The sequence below is a fragment of the Bufo gargarizans genome, chromosome 11 (genome assembly GCF_014858855.1).
Source record: "Bufo gargarizans isolate SCDJY-AF-19 chromosome 11, ASM1485885v1, whole genome shotgun sequence".
Classification (NCBI taxonomy): domain Eukaryota; kingdom Metazoa; phylum Chordata; class Amphibia; order Anura; family Bufonidae; genus Bufo; species Bufo gargarizans.
This window is the reverse complement of record NC_058090.1, coordinates 22,008,157-22,029,144: the sequence shown is the minus strand read 5'-3', so window position 1 is coordinate 22,029,144 and position 20,988 is coordinate 22,008,157. Positions and strand designations below refer to the sequence as shown.

Genomic DNA, 20,988 nt, shown 5'->3' with positions numbered 1-20,988 from the left:
GTGACCTGCTCCCTTTATTCCGGTTTCCAGGCCTATTGGCATATCTCGCCAACTTATGTCGTATGGTTTGGAGTTCCCCCCACTCCCCACCGTGACAGAATGTATGCTCTTCTGGCTACAAGACTTTTTATCTGGAATTCCTGGCCACTGAGCTCTGGATTATAGGACTTTCACAGTATATGTGCACACATCACAATCGTACAATCATTCCTTTCCTTTGGGAATATACCTGCCCACATTTTGATATGAAACTTCATATATTTTCCTAAATCCTGTATCATATATCAGTAGAAGTACAGGTTGAGCAGACAGACACACAGGTATTATTATGTATGTATGATATATGTATGTATTATGTATGTGCTGTGGTTTCTATAATTGGTTCATATTTGGAAGACACACACAACCCCCTTTTCAGGTACATGCCCGTGCCCCCTCTTGGTTTGGTTCTTTATACATTATGTTTTTTTATATCATTTATTTCCTTGCAGTTGTACATTCAGTGGTGTGATGAAGCTACACTAGAGGAGGTGAGTGACTCTGAAGCATTTATCTTGGTTAAATTTTAATGAGAAAACACTTTTGCTCACAATTGTCGGTCCCTTCTCATAAATGAAACATTGAGGTTTTATACCATTAGTTGATACAATGTATTTTTTCTGCTGGCACATACATTTTGCAATACGTCTGGCAAATTTTAATATAGCTGTTAGCTATTTTTGATATATTTATAAGTAGTAATGTTTAGAGAGAAAGATTTCCTGCTGCAAGCAATGCATTTCTATGGGAAAAAAAAGATTTGCTTTTGAAAATAAAGACCATGTCGTAGAAGTGTTTTCATCCGAAAAGCATTGTGGGTTCTCTCTCTCTGTTCAGATAACGCTGCCTCGGTACAGCTCGCCGTACTCCTGGCCCCTCAACAGTATCTTAGTGCTGCAAAAGAAATGGGAAATTAAAAGAAAAATGAAAGCTATCGGCTGGGGCGGAAAGAAACTGGAACAGGTCAGTAGGTCTATACCTTAGGGGGTAAAAAAGTGTTTTATATTTTATACTATTTTTGTTATTGCAAACTAATAATGTGCTTAAAGGGAACCTGTCACCAGCGACCTCCCTATTAAACTGTTTGCATGGACACATGGCTGTGGTTCACCTGTTTTAACCACTTCAGCCCCCCTAGCTTAAACCCCCTTAATGACCAGACCACTTTTTACAATTCTGCACTACACTACTTTCACCGTTTATTGCTCGGTCATACAACTTACCACCCAAATGAATTTTACCTCCTTTTCTTCTCACTAATAGAGCTTTCATTTGGTGGTATTTCATTGCTGCTGACATTTTTACTTTTTTTTGTTATTAATCGAAATTTACCGAAATTTTTGCAAAAAATGACATTTTTCACTTTCAGTTGTAATTTTTTTTTTTTAAAACTACATTTCTATATAAATTTTTTTATAAATTTATTCTACATGTCTTTGATAAAAAAAAAAAAAATGTTTGGGTAAAAAAAAAGAATGGTTTGGGTAAAAGTTATAGCGTTTACAAACTATGGTACAAAAATGTGAATTTCCGCATTTTGAAGAAGCTCTGACTTTCTGAGCACCTGTCATGTTTCCTGAGGTTCTACAATGCCCAGACAGTAGAAAACCCCCACAAATGACCCTATTTCGGAAAGTAGACACCCTAAGGCAGGCATCTCAAACTGCGGCCCTCCAGCTGTTGTAAAACTACAACTCCCACAATGCCCTGCTGTAGGCTGATACCTGTAGGCTGTCCGGGCATGCTGGGAGTTGTAGTTTTGCAACAGCTGGAGGGCCGTGAGTTTGAGATGCCTGCCCTAAGGTATTCACTGATGGGCATAGTGAGTTCATAGAACTTTTTATTTTTTTGTCACAAGTTAGCGGAAAATGATTTTTTTTTATTTATTTTTTTCCCTTACAAAGTCTCATATTCCACTAACTTGTGACAAAAAATAAAAACTTCCATGAACTCACTATGCCCATCAAGAAATACCTTGGGGTGTCTTCTTTCCAAAATGGGGTCACTTGTGGGTAGTTATACTGCCCTGGCAATTTAGGGGCCCTAATGTGTGAGAAGAAGTCTGGATTCCAAATGTGTAAAAAATGCCCTGTAAAATCCTAAAAGTACTCATTGGAATTTGGGCCCCTTTGCTCACCTAGGCTGCAAAAAAGTGTCACACATGTGGTATCGCCGTACTCGAGAGAAGTAGGGCAATGTGTTTTGGGGTGTATTTTTACATATACCCATGCTGGGTGAGAGAAATATCTCTAAAAGTCAACTTTTCCCATTTTTTTTATACAAAGTTGTCATTATAGAGAGATATTTCTCTCACCCAGCATGGGTATATGTAAAAAGACACCCCAAAACGCATTGCCCAACTTCTCCTGAGTACGGCGATACCACATGTGTGACACTTTTTTGCAGCCTAGGTGCGCAAACGGGCCCAAATTCCAATGAGTATCTTTTAGGAGGGCATTTGGATTCCAGACTTCTCACGCTTTAGGGCCCCTAAAATGCCAGGGCAGTATAAATACCCCACATGTGACCCCATGTTGGAAAGAAGACACCCCAAGGTATTCCGTGAGGGGCATGGCGAGTTCATAGAAGTTTTTTTTTTTTTTTGGCACAAGTTAGCGGAAATTGTTTTTTTTCTTTTTTTTTTTTTTCTCAGTCTCCCTTTCCGCTAACTTGTGACAAAAAATAAAATTTTACATAAACTCCCCATGCCCCTCACAAAATACCTTGGGGTGTCTTCTTTCCAAAATGGGGTCACATGTGGGGTATTTATACTGCCCTGGCATTTTAGGGGCGTGAGAAGAAATCTGGAATATAAATGTCTAAAAAAATTTACGCATTTGGATTCCGTGAGGGGTATGGTGAGTTCATGTGAGATTTTATTTTTTTGTCACAAGTTAGTGGAATATGAGACTTTTGTAAGAAAAAACAAAAAAATCAATTTCCGCTAACTTGTGCCAAAAAAATGTCTGAATGGAGCCTTACAGGGGGGTGATCAATGACAGGGGGGTGATCAGGGAGTCTATATGGGGTGATCACCCCCCTGTCATTGATCACCCCCCTGTAAGGCTCCATTCAGACGTCCGTATGTGTTTTGTGGATCCGCAAAACACATACGGACCTCTGAATGGAGCCAGCCTTACAGGGGGGTGATCAGGGAGTCTATATGGGCTATATGTCATTGATCACCCCCCTGTAAGGCTCCATTCAGACGTCCGTATGTATTTTGCGGATCCGCGGATCCATGGATCGTATCCGTAAAACACATACGGACGTCTGAATGGAGCCTTACAGGGGGGTAATCAATGACAGGGGGGTGATCAGGGAGTCTAATATGGGGTGATCAGGGGTTAATAAGGGGTTAATAAGTGACAGAGGGGGGGGGGGGGGGTGTAGTGTAGTGGTGTTTGGTGTTACTTATTACAGAGCTGCCTGTGTCCTCTGGTGGTCGATCCAAGCAAAAGGGACCACCAGAGGACCAGGTAGCAGGTATATTAGACGCTGTTATCAAAACAGCGTCTAATATACCTTTTTAGGGGTTAAACAAATTGCATCTACAGCCTGCCAGCGAACGATCGCCGCTGGCAGGCTGTAGATCAGCTAGTTTACCTCCGGTTCCTGTGAACGCGCACGCCTGTGTGCTCGCGTCTCGCGAGATGACGCCCCGGCGCGTCCAGGAGGAATAACAGGGCCGACGCAATCCTGCGTGCGGCGGTCCTGTAGTGGTTAAAGGATAACTGTCATATTATTATTTTTTGTTTGCTAGTTTTACAGCTAGACATGTATACCTGAGTTAGTCTGTCAATGATTGTCAAAAGATCTGTAATTACCTTTATAATAACAGCTTTCATTAATGTCCTCTGTCCCTTTCCACTGGCCCCTTAAAAGACAGTTGCTATAGCTTGTCTGTCTCTGGCTAAGAAGTCAGAGGGGCGGTCCTTCACACTGCATACCTGCATTAGGCTTCAGAGTGAGGAGGCGTGTCTCTCAGTAATCCAATCTGATTGGCTGGCAGGGAGCTGCTGGCTACAGCAAGTGTGTATGGGAAGTGATGGAAAGCAGTTTTGGCCTCAGAGAACTGGCAGAGGAGCCATCTTGAGAAGGTCCTCACATTGTAAATGTTTAAACAGCCATAACAAAGGGAAAAACTCAAGGCAAAGATTGCTTTATGCATGATGTTGCTGCAGCAGTAGCATATGCTAAATATTATATTTTTTTTAACACAACGGTTACTCTTTTAAACGCAGTTTTTCTTTTGTTGATCCGAAGCTCCGTTCCTGGTTTATGATACTTTTGCTTAATACGCAAATTAGACCTTTGGTGCAATGAGGGCATCACCATTGTTCTTGTTGCACCCAAGCTCCACTGATTTCTGTGGTCAGTCCCTCCCTCTCTGCTCTGCCACTGCCTGGACCTGTCAATCAAAACAGCCAGGGAGGGACTGGCTGCAGTGGAGCTTGGGTGCAACAAGAGCAATGGTGACCCCCTCATTGCTCTAAAGGTCTAATTTGCGTATTAAGAAAAAGTACCATAAACCAGAAATGGAGCCTCGTATCAACAAAAGTAATACAGGGTTTTAATCGGGTGACCCACAGCTGTGTGTATATGCAAACCGTTTAAGACGGAGGCCGCTGGTGACAGATTCCCTTTAAAGTTATGCAATACCTGTTACCATCAGGAAGTTATTTCACCTTCATTCATTAAATTCCAAGTAAAGTCATGTATGACTATTCTTCCCATCCAAATCAATATTCAGTGGAGACACCTAAGGTCTACCTGTGGGCTTTAAAGGGGTTTTCCGGGACTTAGATATTGATGGTCTGTCCTCAGGATAGGGCATCAATATTGGGTCAGTGGGGGGTCCAGCACCTAGCACCCCCACTGATCAGCTGTCAGTCAGCAACCAGTGCTGAAAATTTTACAGTGGCATGAGCTGGGAGCAGAAGGCTTCATTGACAACGTAGTGGATGCAGCATGCAGCCCTGGAAACTACACAGTAGACATAGCTTTCTGCTTCCAGCTCCATCCATTGTATAGCTTCTGGTTCCAGCCACTTGTACGAACAGCTGATCGGTGGTGGTGCCAGATGTCAGACCCTCACTAGACTAATATTGATGACCTATCCTTAATATGTAAAATCTGGAAGGCTTCTTTAAAGGGGTTATCCTGGAAATGATATTGATGACCTATCTTCACGACCCCTGCCGATCACCTCTTCTTAGGCCATGTGACGTCACAGTACATTGGTCGCGTGGCCTAGGAGCTGCTCTGCCCCATAGAAGTGAATGGGGCTGAGCTGTAATACCAAGCACAGCCGCTATACTATGTACAGCACTGTGCTTGGTGAGCTGCTGGCAGCCGACTGCACTCGCTAGAGCTCCGGTGTGCATGGCGGCTCACTGGAACTGCTGATTGGTAGGGGTGTCAGTACTCGGACCCCTGCTGAGGTAATAATGATGACCCATCATAAGGATAGGTCATCCTTATCATTTCCTGGATAACCCTTTTAGTGTGGCAAAACACATTAGATTAATGCTGGCCAAACTCACCCATCTCATATACATGGGAGGTTGCTGTCGCACCTGACTGCAGATGTTGGAGGATTTCAACATATCAGATGGTCACCGTGGATCTGGCTTATAAAGGGGCTCAGGGCCGGACGATTCTGCTGCTGTGGCCGTGGCAGGGGAAATGTAGTACTGCATGCCGGACATTTTATGTGTGCCGCTCTCTGCTCTGGCTGATAGAGGAGAGCCTTTTTTTGACATCCATGTGCTCTACAGCAAAGGGGTTGTCATGTACAAGCCTATAAGTCTATCAATTGATCATCCTTTATGGATAGTATATAGTTTATCTGTCACATATTATTAGGGCAATAAGTCTATGGTATTTGGGCTGGGTATGGGGGTATATTGGGCATTTCGAGTAGTAAGGTTTTTCTACCTACATTGAAGGCATCTCAAGTATTTCACAGCTGTTTGATAGACAGTGAGAAAACATCACTTATACGAATCCCGACGAATCCTTGCAGGTGAAGAAATGTATAATTAATGATCCAAGTTGCATAGTGATCATTACTAGGAAAGTATTACCTGCTCACATATTATACAGAATTCCCCGACATATTCTAAGATTTTTCACTAGTTTTGTTTTACAAAATTATTGGAATATCTTAAGTATCAAGAAGATGAAGATTTATTTGTGGAACTGCTCCACATTTACATTCCTGCTGTCTGTTCCCTCTAAAACACCCTTTTCCCCAGTTATTGGTGCTTTTTATGGGAGCCTATAATCTGCCCGTGGAGCAGCGGATACAGACGGCCGGATATCTTGTGTTTACTGACGCACCACGTGAGGTTTCTGGGGAGTTTGATTTAGAAGCTTCCTCTCCCAATTATATTACACATTTGCCCATAAAGGTTGCAATGTAAATGTATCTGCATTAGAAAATAAGTACAAAATGTCTGAACACAGAACTAGTTGTGTATTATGGAACCTACACTTGAAAACATGATATAAGAATTAAACAACTGTTTTATTCTATGGCGGATAAGCCACCACCAGAGGTGTCTGTCAGCAGTTTTCTCCCTTCTCCTCGTTCAGAAGGTTCAACCACAGCTATCTAAAGTGTATGGCTAGCCTAACACTGGGTTCACACCTGAGCGTTCTGAAAGGAGCGCTCTGTATGCGCGATTGTACCGGCGTTTACAATCGCGCATACAGAGACAAGCGAACACCCATTGTTGCGCGTTCCCGAAAGTCTATGTACGGGAACGCTCAACAAAACGCCCCAAAGAAGCTCAAGAACTTTTTTGAGCGTAGGGCGTTTTACAGCGCGTTCAAACGCGCTGTAAAACGCTCAAGTGTGAACCAGGGCCATAGGGAAGCATTAGTTTTCATGTGTTGAGCGTTTTACAGCGCGTTTGAACGCGCTGTAAAACGCTCAGGTGTGAACCCAGTGTAAGACTTTAGCCACATACCTGTATTACAGCGCCATATCAGAGCCGTACATTTTAGAGTCAGGTAGGGGTTCAGAGCTTGTTATGGAAGAAGAGCACCTTGAAAAGTTGGGAAAGGTTTTCTTGCATGACTGGATCCAATCCCATACTCTGTTTTAAGCATACAGCTCCTACACATAACTGAAATAAAGAAGACTGCATAAGGCCTTAATACAGTCCTGATCAAAAGTTTAAGACCACTTGAAAAATGGCAAAAAAATCATATTTAGCATGGCTGGATCTTAACAAGGTTCCAAGTAGAGCTTCAACATGCAACAAGAAGAAATGGGAGTGAGACAAAACATTTTTTGAGCATTCAATTTAATGAAAACAACGAATAAACTGAAACAGGCTGTTTTTCAGCTGATCAAAAGTTTAGGACCACACCTCAAAAAAAAAAAAAATAAACCCCCCCCAATACAGAAATCCAACTTCCAAACATGAACTCAGTAATGAGTAGCTCCGCCGTTATTGTTTATCACTTCCAAAATTCGTTTCCATGAGGTGAGTGGGAACATTTCTCCAAGTGGTGAAGACGGCCGCACGAAGGCTATCTACTGTCTGGAACTGTTGTCCATTTTTGTAAACTTCCCTTGCCATCCATCCCCAAGGGTTCTCAATCGGATTTAGATCAGGGGAACACGCAGGATGGGCCAAAAGAGTGATGTTATTCTCGGGGAAGAAGTCCCTTGTCCTGCGGGCATTGTGTACTGTAGTGTTGTCCTGTTGAAAAACCCAGTCGTTACCACACAGACGAGGGCCCTCGGTCATGAGGAATGCTCTCTGCAACTTCTGGACATAGCCAGCGGCCGTTTGACGCCCCTGCACTTCCTGAAGCTCCATTGTTCCACTGAAGGAAAAAGCACCCCAGACCATTATGGTGCCCCCTCCACTGTGGCGCGTAGAAAACATCTCGGGTGGGATCTGCTTGTCATGCCAGTAATGTTGGAAACAATCAGGACTATCAAGGTTAAATTTTTTCTCATCAGAGAATAAAACTTTCTTCCACCCTTTGAATGTCCCATGTTTGGTCCTCTCTTGCAAAGTACAAAAGAGCAGTTCTGTGGGGTTCAAGGAGACGAGGTCTTTGAAGACGTTTTTTGTTTTTGAAGCCCTTCAGTCTCAGATGCCATCTGATGGTTATGGGGCTGCAGTCAGCACCAGTAAGGGCCTTAATTTGGGTCGAGAATCGTCCAGTGTCTTGACGGACAGCCAATTGGATCCTCCGGCTCAGTGCTGATGAAATTTTTGTTGGGTCTTCCACTTGACTTTTTTGTTCCATAACCCTCAGGATCATTTAAGAAATTCCAAATGACTGTCTTACTGCGTCCCACCTCAGCAGCGATGGCGCGCAGCAGCGATGGATGCAGTTCAACAACCCGACCACGTTCAAAAAGGGAGAGTTTTTTTGCCTTTGCCATCACAACGTGTGACTACCTGACAGAAAATGACAATGAATCCACATCTTTGCACAGATTTGGCCTTTTAAAGGCATGTGGTCCTAAACTTTTGATCAGCTGAAAAACAGCCTGTTTCAGTTTATTCGTTGTTTTCATTAAATTGAATGCTCAAAAAATGTTTTCTCACTCCCATTTCTTCTTATTGCATGTTGAAGCTCTACTTGGAACCTTGTTAACCCTTTGAGGACCAAGGGACGTATTTGTCCCATGTTTTTAATTGCCTGTATCGTCTGATTAAGAACTTAAAATACTTTTTTTTTTTTAGTTTGAGTCAAAATGTTAGTTATCAACAAATGGATCTAGCTTTTTGCCAGTTATTTCATGAAATGGCTTAGTTACAGCAACTGAAGTGTACGAACTTCAGTTGCTGTAACAAAATTTTTTTTGCTTCTTTTGGCCTTCCATTGAAAGTAATGTAAAAAGTCACATTTGTCCCGTGTCATAACTCCTCCCCCAAAAATGACACAAGTGTGGAAATGGTTTTATTTATTGTTCAAATACATTTTTAAATGGAAAAAAATATAATTATTTTTATATTGATGACTGTAATCTTATGGTCCTCAAAGGGATAAGATCCAGCCATGCTAAATATGATTTTTTTTGCCATTTTTCAAGTGGTCCTAAACTTTTGATCAGGACTGTATAAGTGTAGGCATCTATTCATACATAAGAGTTAATATCACATTATATAGCATTAGTGTAGTCATCCATTGTAGCTCTGGTTTCATTGAAGACGTTCCTTGTGTCTCCTCAGGTCTATGAAGATGTCGATCAATGTTGTCAGGCCCTTTCACAAAGGTTAGGGACCCAGTCCTATTTCTTCAATAAGCAGTAAGTATTTTTATGACTAAAATCACATTCCTTTTAATCTGGCATCTGATAGTCCAGACTCAGTGGTTAGCACTGGTGACTTGCAGCGCTGGGTTCGAATCCGACCAAGGAGAACATCTGCATGGAGTTTGTATGTTCCCACAGTGTTTATGTTGGTTTCCTCCGTGTTCTCCAGTTTCCTCCCACACTCCAAAGACATACTGATAGAGAACTTAGATTGTGAGCCCCATTGGGGACAGTGTGAAGCTAATGTCTGTAAAGCGCTGCAGAATATGTCAGCGCTATATAAGTGTGTATAATAATATGTAGCAGTCTGACACTTGTTTCTTGATTTGCTAATTTTTTTTTTATTTTTTTAACATATACCTTTCTGGATGTCATCAAACTTTAGAGGTTGTCACCAGAAGACACCACCTCTTCTAAAAAGAATCAACCTAGATAGCAACTGATCACCGGATAGAGCTGGCTCCTGAGCATGGACCATCCCTCTATGAAGGCCATATACCTTTATAGTACATATAGGCAGGTGCTGACTTTGTGACATTCCCTTTGATAACCTCTTAAGGACCGTCCCAGTGTCACACTGGCAGCACTGATTGGATAGTGGAAGATTGTGCAGGGACACATCCCAAATTGGTAACACCAATCTGGACCTTTATTGCAAGCTGCTGATAGTTCATTCATAACTTCTAGTAGAAATAATAAAGAAATGGCACAGCCTAGAGTCATAAGATTAGATGCTCCAGAATTATTACATGGGGAGTGCAAGTAAGTAATATAACAGACATGTCAGGAGAGGGGACAGGTCCTCTTTAATAGTGAAGTTGGCCTTAGATATCAGATAAATATTAGATTTTAGTGGCTGACGCTAGATGCTGATATGGAGTCCGAAGCAGTGGAAACTGGGATATGGCAGGATGTCTTTCTCCTAATTTTTCTTAATATTACTCTATGTTTGCACTTTTTCCTGCTGTGAGCCTTTTGTTTCCACCAGAGGAAAACGTAGTAACATAGGGGGTCATTTATTAAACAGAAATATTCCTATATCATATATTAGATTGTGGCGCAAAGGTCCTTTGTTCCTCAATCTGTGACTTTTCCCAGGTCTAGAAAAGTGGGTGGGGAAGGGGACGGGCCGGCAGGTCCGCTTCATTTACCATTTTCTTCACCTGTTTTAGGCATAAAAAATGGTATAAATGTAAGACAGCTAGAAAGCTATCTTACATTTAGCCTGGCGCCGGATGCGCTGAAGTTATGGAGAGGCCTGCGATCCACCACCATTGCAGGGACTTACTAAGACCGGCGTCCAAAATGCTGTCTTAATAAATGTGCCCAAAAAAGTATGTACTTCCATCCAGTTCAGTCTGTTATTCTGCAAGTTGGTCCAGAGGAAGGCAAAAAATCCAAGCCAATTTGACTTATTTTATGGGAAAAATTCCTTCCTGATTCCAATCAGGCAATCAAAATAACTCCCTGTATCAACATCTCCAGAAATCTAGTAGCTATAGCCTGTAATATTATTACACTCCAGAAATACACCCAGGCCTAACTTAACTCTTTTAGGCTACTTTCACACTAGCGTTCATGGGTCCGTTCGTGAGCTCCGTTTGAAGGAGCTCACGAGCGGACCCAAACGCCTCCGTCCAGCCCTGATGCAGTCTGAATGGAGCGGATCTGCTCAGACTGCATCAGTCTGGCGGCGTTCAGCCTCCGCTCCGCTCGCCTCCGCACGGACAGGCGGACAGCTGAACGCTGCTTGCAGCGTTCAGCTGTCCGCCTGGCCGTGCGGAGGCGTGCGGATCCGTTCAGACTTACAATGTAAGTCAATGGGAACGGATCCGCTTGAAGATGACACCATATGGCTCAATCTTCAAGCGGATCCGTCCCCCATTGACTTTACATTGAAAGTCTGAACGGATCCGCTCAGGCTACTTGCGAACTTAGAAATTTTTCTAAGTTATTAATGCAGACGGATCCGTACTGAACGGAGCCTCCGTCTGCATTAATATGATCGGATCCGTTCAGAACGGATCCGATCAAGCGCAAGTGTGAAAGTAGCCTTAGTGAACTCACCATCACCACCTCCTCCGGCAGAGAGTTCCATAGTCTCATTGCCCTTACCGTAAAGAATCCTCTTCTATGTTTGTGTACAAACCTTCTTTCCTCCAGACGCAGAGGATGTCCCCTCGTCACAGCCTTGGGTATAAATAGAAAAGGTTTAGTCGATGCTGTAGTAGCAGTACCCTGTATGTGCAGCTATATACAGTTTGTAATTCTTTGTGTGCATCATTAGTTGTAGCCTTGAGTCCAGCAGTTGCTTAATAATGTCTGATGGTGAATTAAAACACAGGCACGACATATAAGCTGCCATCAGAGGAGAATGAATACTGTTCACATTACGCCATTAGAACATATCTTGATGAACCTACCTTACCTCCTTATTCCATTAGACCAGTTATACAGCGTCCGCCATATGGCAGCGATTCAACTCTAAGCTCATCAGGAGAGAATGATTCCCATGGTATTCATCCCATTGATCATTTTTAGCACAAAGTTACAAAGCAGGTTTTATTATGTCAATTTTTTCCCCCCAAGAATTGAGGACGAATCTCATCATGCATTATGGTTAAGCAGACCTGCATAATGACGGGGGTGCAGGCCGGTTTAGTTCTGTGAAGGGGCAACAAGTGAATCGTGTGTAGACTTCAGAAAGGATAAGATGTCCTCACTTGTGAATGTGGGAAATGAATCAAATATATAGTACAAACATTCGGTGGCGCCATATTTCAACTTCTGAAAGGCAAATCCACAGATGTAGCACTGTTGCACCAGGCTTTAGATTGTATGCAGTAATGCATTCTCAAGTATTTAAAGATTTCCAGGGCTGAGGCCAGTGATGACACGTTTATCGGTCACGTATCCTATGTGCAGCTCAGCCCCATAGAAGTGATGCCAAGCATAGCCGCTATACAACCTACGGAGCTCAGCTTGGTAAGCTCGGAGAAGGCCGCTGTGCTCACAGGAGAGCTGCTGCCTTCTCAAATAGCTGATCCGCGAGGGTGCCGGGTGTCGGACCTCCACCAAATACCGATGAGCTATCCTGAGGATAGGTCATCAGTATTAATATCTCAGACAACCCTTTTAAAGGGGTTTTCTCATCATAATTTGGAACAACATTTAACAGATCAGAAGGCTCTCAACACGCCATGATAGCAGATTGTGCCAAGGGAAGATGTTGCATGATATATTACATGGCAGCAACATTACACGGTATAATATGGTGGCCATTCAGATCGATGGCATGCAGTACATACAATATCGGACAGATGGACAGTGGTTGTCCCCTTTATAGACGTAATCTAGGTTTTTCAGATTCCTGAAAGAAAAATTCTAGCTGGGAAGTTAGATGGTACAGACTTCCATATCGCAGCATAACTAACATCATTTGCCATGAGACCCTATAAGAAAGCTTAGTGTGAGTCGAGCTATAAAGGCAGCCATATTGGCTTTCCTAATTATGGCCAGATAAGAGGACTTACCTGAAGGTATCGCTGATTTCCTGACATCTGCATGGGTGACAAGGTCACAGCAATCACGGCTGTCAAGTGGAAGTGGTGCCTTTCACAGAACCTCTTCTCCTCTTTGATTTCGCTGTGATGTGGATTACCATTTGTTTAGACATTTACACAACAGAAATGGATCTCACCGCCACCACCATGTAGTTGCTATTCTCACTTGTTAGGAATTCGAGACCCATGAAAAGGGCAGAATTGCTGTCTGGAAGTGTTTGAAGTGCACTACTCCTTTCTTATGCGCCAGAGCTGCGGGGGACATTGCGAAAGGACAGGCAATTCATGTAGTTTGTCCCACCGGCTCAAAAGGGTGAGAAACAGTTGGCGCTGGTCAGGCTGAGGACAAGGGGCGGAAAGTCGGAGCTATCCTCCCCCTTTTCTCTTACTTATTGGCAAGCGTTGTGTATATGTATATGGCTGTCAACGGTTTACATGATAACCATGTGTCATATGCAGTTACTGAAAGCAGATCAGAACACTAGCCCCCTTTAGCATCCAAAAGCAGGTCGGTGGTTGCAAAAGGGTCAGGGGCTATAACATCACATCAAAATATATTCAGTATTGTGTTAGTTAATGGACAGTTACATGAAAATAGCTATTTTTTTTTAGGATGCCTATGTCTGTGCATTTATTTTTACATGCAAATTAAACCATATCATTTTGAGACGCATATATTTTAGTCGTGTATTGGCCGCGTTCAGATCTTGCCTCTGTAACCACACAAAGTTTGTCTTGCGCCTTTTCAATCACACAGCCCTTCACAGGTGACATTTATGGTTGCAAAGTACAATAAAGCTTCATTCAGACTGACAGTAATGTGGCTAAATAACCCCACACGGCGTCTTGTTGAGAAATGTAGCAGAGCTGATTCTGTCATTTGTCACCTCTCATTGTGATTTCATCATGGGTTATCATGGTACACAAAAGAACCAGTTAAATGACAAATATAGCCCTGGACATATATCCTTTGCCCTGCTTGAACATCGGACAGATAATTTGCCTGTGTAAACGAGTAATAGGATCGATCATTCGGTCGCCTAAATCATTGTTTGCCAGCAGCCAGTCGTACTGTCTAAACAGCGTCATCTGCCGCCGCCGAAACAATGATTTTGTATGGGGACAAGCAATGGCATTTGCGATCGTTCCTCCCTATACTGTGGAGGAGATCGTTGCATGTAAATGCATCGGTCTCCTTTACTGAAAAGCAGGCGATTTATTGGGAAGGAACGCTACCTTCCCGACAATTGAGCAGTGTAAAGGGGCTTTAAGGCTAGGTTCACATCTCCATTATTGAACTCCAATACTCTTATATTGATTATAATCGGATCCAACGGGGATGCGGCCGGACATAAATCCCTGCTTGCAGGACTTTTTTTATGACCAAATCCCAGCATTTATGCTGGAAACTAGCCGGATCCCCATTGGATCTCATTATAGTCAATAGCCAAGTCTAGCTATCGCAGATCTAGTGCCTCAATAATGAAGATGTGAATGTAGCCTAAGCGAAGTATTAAGTGACCCGCACGACTACCACGATCTTGGTGGTATGGATGTGGAGTTGTTTATCTGATTATGGCCATGCTGTGCACATTGAAGTCTGTGGTTGTAGTGGGTGCACTATTTACAGTCCATGGCCCTTGAGATCTCACTTTGAGGACTGAACACAAGAACCTTACAAACGTACCATTTCTTGACAAGACCAAATGCTATGTTTTCTGGAGGGCGGAGCTGTGACAACTTGTTATGCATAGAGGGTGGTTATCACAGAACTGGATTATATAGGCTAGGCTTGTATCAGACCAGCAGATGTCTTGCAGGTAACGATTATAGATTGAAGATTTTGCTACTCGTTAGTGACTAAAAATGCGCTTCTTACATAGAGAGGTTTGTACTTTTGCTTGTTAATCGTTCGCTGCCAAGTACCATGCCTCTATGTGATCTGTAAGCGAGTAAAAAACTCCATGTTATATGAACGGATTTGTGACTGAGAAATGATAATTTTTTAGCAGGATGTAAGATCACGATTAGCGAGAGACGAGTGATTCTTCCCTCGTCGTTTAATCGCGAGACTCGTTCAATTTAGTTTGCATTAACGAATTCGGTACGATATGCCCTCTTTCTGATGTAGGCTTTACTGTGGTACAGGTGTAAAAATTCACATAGGTACATCGAAGGTAAAGACACAAAATAGTACTTAGGCTGGCCATACATTTTCGATAGGTGACAGCCAAATCCACATGCACACTCGGCTCACCAAGCCTGATTTTGTTATGAATGGGGATAGGCGAGGAATCCACTGCAAACACCATGTTGAAATCCAATATGCCTTACCCTTCTCTTGCGTGACATCTTCCATCGGAAGCCCCATACACATTATATGGTCAGCCAGTCCTACCAAAATTAGGGATTTGTCTGGCCTACATCTACTGTGTATAGGCAGCTTAAAGCAGTTGTGTGTTACTTGGATATTGATGACCTATTCTCAAGGTAGGTCATCAATATCAGATCGGCGGGTGTCTGATTCCCGGCACCCTCACGATCAACTGTTTGAAGAGGCGGCACCGCTTGTGCAGGCGCAGCATCCTCTTCACTGTTAATCTGCTTGTCATCAGGTTTAGGTTCCATTCACATGTTCGCAAATGGGTCCGCATCCGTTCCGCAATATTGGGAACGGGTGCGGACCTGTGCACACTATGTGCTCTCCACATCCGCATTTCCGGAGCGCGGCCCCGAACTTCTGGGCTGTGGCTCCGCAAAAAAATAGAACATGTCCTATTCTTGTCTGCGGACAAGAATAGGCAGTTCTATAGGGGGTGCCGGCATCCAATTTGTGGATGTGTGAATGGACCCTAACGGTGACGAGGTCATGGCATTTGCAAGAGGGCTGCGGGCTCTTCAAACAGCTAATTTGTGAGGGTGGCGGGAGTCAGACCCCCGCCGATCTGATATTAATCACCTATCCAGAGGATAGGTCATCGATATCTAGGCACTGCGCAACCCCTTAAAGCAGCTGCCAGACTCCTCTGGTTGTGGCAAATCTCTTAAGAAAAAAAGGATTGGTCATGTTGAAGCCACACAGCCCTATCTTTATCTCCCCTCAAGATTTGGCATCAGTTTAGAGTTAGGACACTACTATACACATCAGATGGTAAGCCAGTCCCACCGAAATTGGCAGGTTCAGCCATCTAATGTACATCTAATGTATAAAAGAACACATGGACTATGCATAAATGTTAGGGAGCTACTGTATTTTTTGACTACAGTCCCAAGCAAATACAAAATGTACCTTATGTGTCCTTTTTTTTTTTTTTTTTGTCTTTTTTGTTTCAATTTATGTGGTTTGTAATAACGACATCATTAATATTCTAGCATTAGGCCTACAAAAATGTATTGATGGTTTGAGGAGCAATAGACATTGTATTTCCACTTGTTTGGGCAATGGGCTAATGTATCCCTGACCTACCCCGCATCATCAAAGGAGTTAATCTGGAGGGAAAAATTTGCAGAATTTATTTTACATGTTTTGCCCTCCTTAGGAGAAATCACAGATGGTTTTGACTTGAACACTGCGCTGATCTGTTTCTTGTCCAACTCTTGTAGACCCACTGAGCTGGACGCTCTGGTATTCGGACATCTGTTCACAATCCTCACCACTCAGCTGAATAATGAAGAACTCAGCGAAAAAGTGAAAAACTACAGCAACCTCATTGCCTTTTGCCGAAGGATCGAACAGAACTATTTTGAAGATCACGACAGGGACAGTTCTGCCAGCTCCTCTTTAAGATTATCCAAAGGCCCCACACTGTAAATTTTTGGGGAAACATGTGATGAGAATTGGCCTATTACTTTGAAAGAATTTGCTATATACAGTACGTTCAATAGATAACCCTTTGTATTGCACAAAAAACAAGTATTCATAGAACTCGACTGTATCTGCATTACAATAAATCTAAAACAAATGCATGAAGACTACACTTCCTTCTTTTTGATCTTACCCTGACCAAGACCTATACAGATGTAGCAAATAGTGACTTTAGATCCTGACAGGGGAAGAACAAAGGAGACGTCATTTGCATCACACACCAGGGATTACAGTGCTACTTACATGAGGCAGCGAGGCTCGGTAGAACCACTGTTTTCAGGGTTTAACAAGCAAGCACTCAGAAAATCTGCGTGTTTACAAGGTGATTAGCCCCTGTAACAGATTAGCATCCCAAAGATGGAAGTGCCGCGTTAATCTGATTAAGTAAAAAACAACTTTTGGGCTCTTGAGCCCGGCCGTACTTGAGGTCTGTGATTATCTTTTTTTTTTTTCTTGTGGTTTTAAAGAAATAAATATTTTAGGCAGGAGGAAATGGAAAAAAATCACAACCATGGGGAAAAGTCCTTCTATTATGATCTAATGCCATCGTCGAAAAGACTAAAAGGGTTTGCTCCTTTTTCCAAGAATTTTTTCATTTTTTTTTTCTTTGATCAAGATGTATGAATAGACCCAAAAGTGATTGACAAGTCTCATGACAACACCTTTCCATCAGGACCCTCCCTATGAATTAATCTGGCAGAAATGGCCTCCAGTAGTTCAGTATGCTTCACCTAGATTGTATTGAGTCAATTACACAGAAGCCATATGGTACCACTGGTAATAGGCAGTCCATTAGTTGACTATCGCTGTAGTACCCCTACCAGTAAGCATGGCAATCAGATAAATGTTTTTTGTTTTGTTTTTTATTTACGACTCATAATTTTGCACCAAAATGCATTACGTGTATGTGACGCATACTAGACTACTAGAGTGCTGTACCATTCCGTTTTTTTTTGGGGGGGGGGGGGGGGGGGAATGAGGTCTTGATGGGACATGGTCATCAAGCTGGAACATTTCACCGTCCCAAAGAGTGCTGGAGTTGTGCTGCTCGATCCACTGTTTAATATGTCCTTTCTATAAATTAGAACTGAGTCACTCGCAAAGAGCGCTTCTTGCCCAGGTGGTCCAAGTATTACATAGTTGGCCATCCATCATGTTTAATGTGCAGATTTGTCCCTATGACACCGGCTGACCTGTTGCAGGTGCACTTGGCAGCTGAAGGCATCTGTGTTGGTCCCATGTTCATATGTGTCCGCATTGCTGAGAAAAGTGATGTTTTCATATATGCAAATTAGCCTCTAGGAGCAACTGACATGTCCTCTCCTCTTTGATTGACAGGGCCAGGCAGTGAAAACGTGATCACATCTGGCCCTGTTAATGAAAGTTCACTGAGCTGAGCCTTTAGGTGTAACAGCAACGCCCCTGTTGCTCCCTGCATATAGTAAAACATTTTTCTCAGCAATTCGGGCACATATGAACATGGGACCAACACAGATGCCTGTCAAGCCAGTTTCATAGGTGCAAATCTGCTGACAGATGCCCTTTAATACTCTATTTCCCCTGTAGCAGGAATGTATGGCCAGACATGGAAAGGGGGATGGAGAAGCTGGTTCCATGATGATCAGCTGATCGCCAGGCCAGGTTCTACTTGCACAGGGACTGTGTTTGAGAGACAACCCCTTTAAATCCTAAATGATGTTATGGATGTTGGGGTCCAGCATCTTCCTATAAAACCAGTTGGTGCTGGCTGCAGATTCGGATCGGCCATGTGGCTGCAGTAATAAAAATATCCTATTCCAAAGCAAACCTTTCATGCAGATGTCATGGCATAATGTATTACTGTACGCCATGCCTTGCTGGGCTGTAACCCTGCGGATATTGACTTACATTCCTCACGTCTTAAAGTAAGCAATGGTTGGTTGCTGGAATCGGACCGTGTCACACAGGTCATAAGTAACTTACCTTTTGACCTAGGATGTGATTACCTTATCAGCAAACAAGGTTGACTTATCATTTGTCAATTTATAAGCAGTAAAAGGAGGTGTTAGATCAACAGATTAACCAACAACCAACCAAATCAACTTCAAATGTTATCTGGTCGTATCAGTATGCAGGGTGCTGAATAAACATAACCGAAGGTGTGCACACCCAGCCTATGCTATGGACGGAATGTATGTATTCATTTAAAGAGGTTGTCGAGGATCAGACAAAAGGATCTGCTTTCATTCTGGAAACGGCTCCACCTCTATCCACGGGATGTATCTGGTATTGCAGCTCTTTGTTCAAGTTAATGGGGCCGACACAGTATAGCAGAGTGTCACTGTTTCTGGAGAGGGAAAAAAAAAAGGATCCCCCCCCCCCCCCCTAATTTTGGATTCTCATTTAAAGGACATCTGTCAGCAGATTTGCACCTATGACACCGGCTGACCTGTTACATGTGCACTTGGCAGCTGAAGACATCTGTGTTGGTGCCATGTTCATATGTGCCCGCATTGCTGAGAAAAACAATGTATTAATATATGCAAATGAGCCTTTAGGAGCAACGGGGGCATCGTCATTACACCTAGAGGCTCTTCTCTCTCTGCAACTGCACAAGGCCAGGCAGTGTAAGTGTGATCACATCTGGCCTTAACTTCTCCTAAGGTCAATGAAAGAGGAATAGAGGCAGTTGCAGAGAGAGCAGAGCTTCTAGGTGTAACAGCAACGCCCCCGTTGCTCCTAGAGGCTCATTTGCATATATTACAACAACATTTTTCTGAGCAATGCGGACACATATGAACATGGGACCAACACAGACGCCTTCAGCTGCCAAGTGCACATGTAACAGGTCACCCAGTTTTATAGGTGCAGATCTGCTGACAGAGGCCCTTCAAAGGCATCATTTTGTACTTTTACCTAAATGTGTCAAGTTGTTGAAGTCATTCATTATATCCATTTCTGAGCCAAGTAAGGCTCCATTCACACGTCCGCAAATGGGTCCGCATCCGTTCCACAATTTTGCAGAACGGGTGCGGACCCATTCATTTTCTATGGGGACGGAATGGATGCGGACAGCACACAGTGTGCTGTCCGCATTTGCGGAGCGCGGCCCCGATCTTCGGGTCCGCAGCTACACAAAAGATAGAACATGTCCTATTCTTGTCCGCAGCTTGGGGACAAGAATAGGCATTTCTATAGGCGTGCCGGGCGGGTGTGTTGCGGATCCGCAACACACTACGGACGTGTGAATGGAGCCTTAATGACAATCATTGTGGCTTCCTTAAGAACTCATACAGAAGTATGTGGTAGGGCTCCTGCACATGACAATGCCACGTGTGTGGACTCTATAGTAGCTTCTGGCTCTATGGCATTGCACCTCTGTGAAGCGCTGTATTCTCCCATAGAAGCAGTGGGATAATACCTTGGTAATAAAGCAAGTGCTGGATATGTCCTGTGCCTGAACTGTCTGGTAGTAACTGGAGACCGGCGGGGGGATACAATGGGTGAGTGTTTGCGTTATTTTAAAATATGCTTTTCTTGATAACCCCTTTAACTCACTTTAATGGATGATGTATCCGGGTGTCGGTCATAACACTAGAATATCCTAATGCAGTACTGACACGTCTGTAGCAAATACTATTTTCTTACTACGTTTACATTCTTATCTTTACTTGTATTATCATTCAAGCCTGCATGCTCTTTTTAAAGGAGCATTTACACTCTCCAAGGTGAAGCCGATTACCGGGAAGGAAGCGAGGCGAAGAGTGGTATTTATATGCAGCGATCACCTCCACAGTGTGAGGACAAGTCATTGCTACTACTGTCGCTTGTTCCCATACAAAACCATGGCTCTTGGGCAGAAGAGTGCATTTTAGACTGCACGACCTGCTGCCTGGGAACGATGATTTAGGTGTCCGCACCTCCGATCATTTCACCTGATGAATGAGCATTTCGCTCATTCATCGGGTGATCTGGCACACCTTTTAGACGGGCAGTTTATCGGGAACGAGCGTTCGTAGTAATGTTCGTTCCCGATAATCGGCCCAATATTCGGGCCATGTAAATCCATTATCAGGAACAAACATTCATATAAACACCTGTTCCCATTTAAAGGTGCCGCGGATAACCCGGCGGACAAGCAGAACGCTTGTTCATTGGGTGAGATCATTGTTTACCTACATAAATCATCATTTCTGGGCAGCAGATTGTGCTGTGTAAACCGTGATCTGCTGCCCAGAATGAATCTGTAT

At 43.3% G+C, this 20,988-nt stretch overlaps 1 protein-coding gene across 1 annotated transcript in view; it reads left to right on the top strand.

Moving 5' to 3' along the window:
• Positions 1-16,860, top strand: part of MTX2 (metaxin 2) — a 77,097-nt gene extending 60,237 nt beyond the window's left edge. Inside the window, exons 7-10 of the mRNA XM_044271956.1 lie at positions 492-530; positions 877-1,002; positions 9,249-9,325; positions 16,498-16,860. Coding sequence (XP_044127891.1) covers positions 492-530; positions 877-1,002; positions 9,249-9,325; positions 16,498-16,705 — 450 coding nt within the window. The 3' untranslated portion in view covers positions 16,706-16,860. The remainder of the gene's footprint in view (positions 1-491; positions 531-876; positions 1,003-9,248; positions 9,326-16,497) is intronic.
• The last annotated feature ends 4,128 nt before the right edge of the window (positions 16,861-20,988 follow it).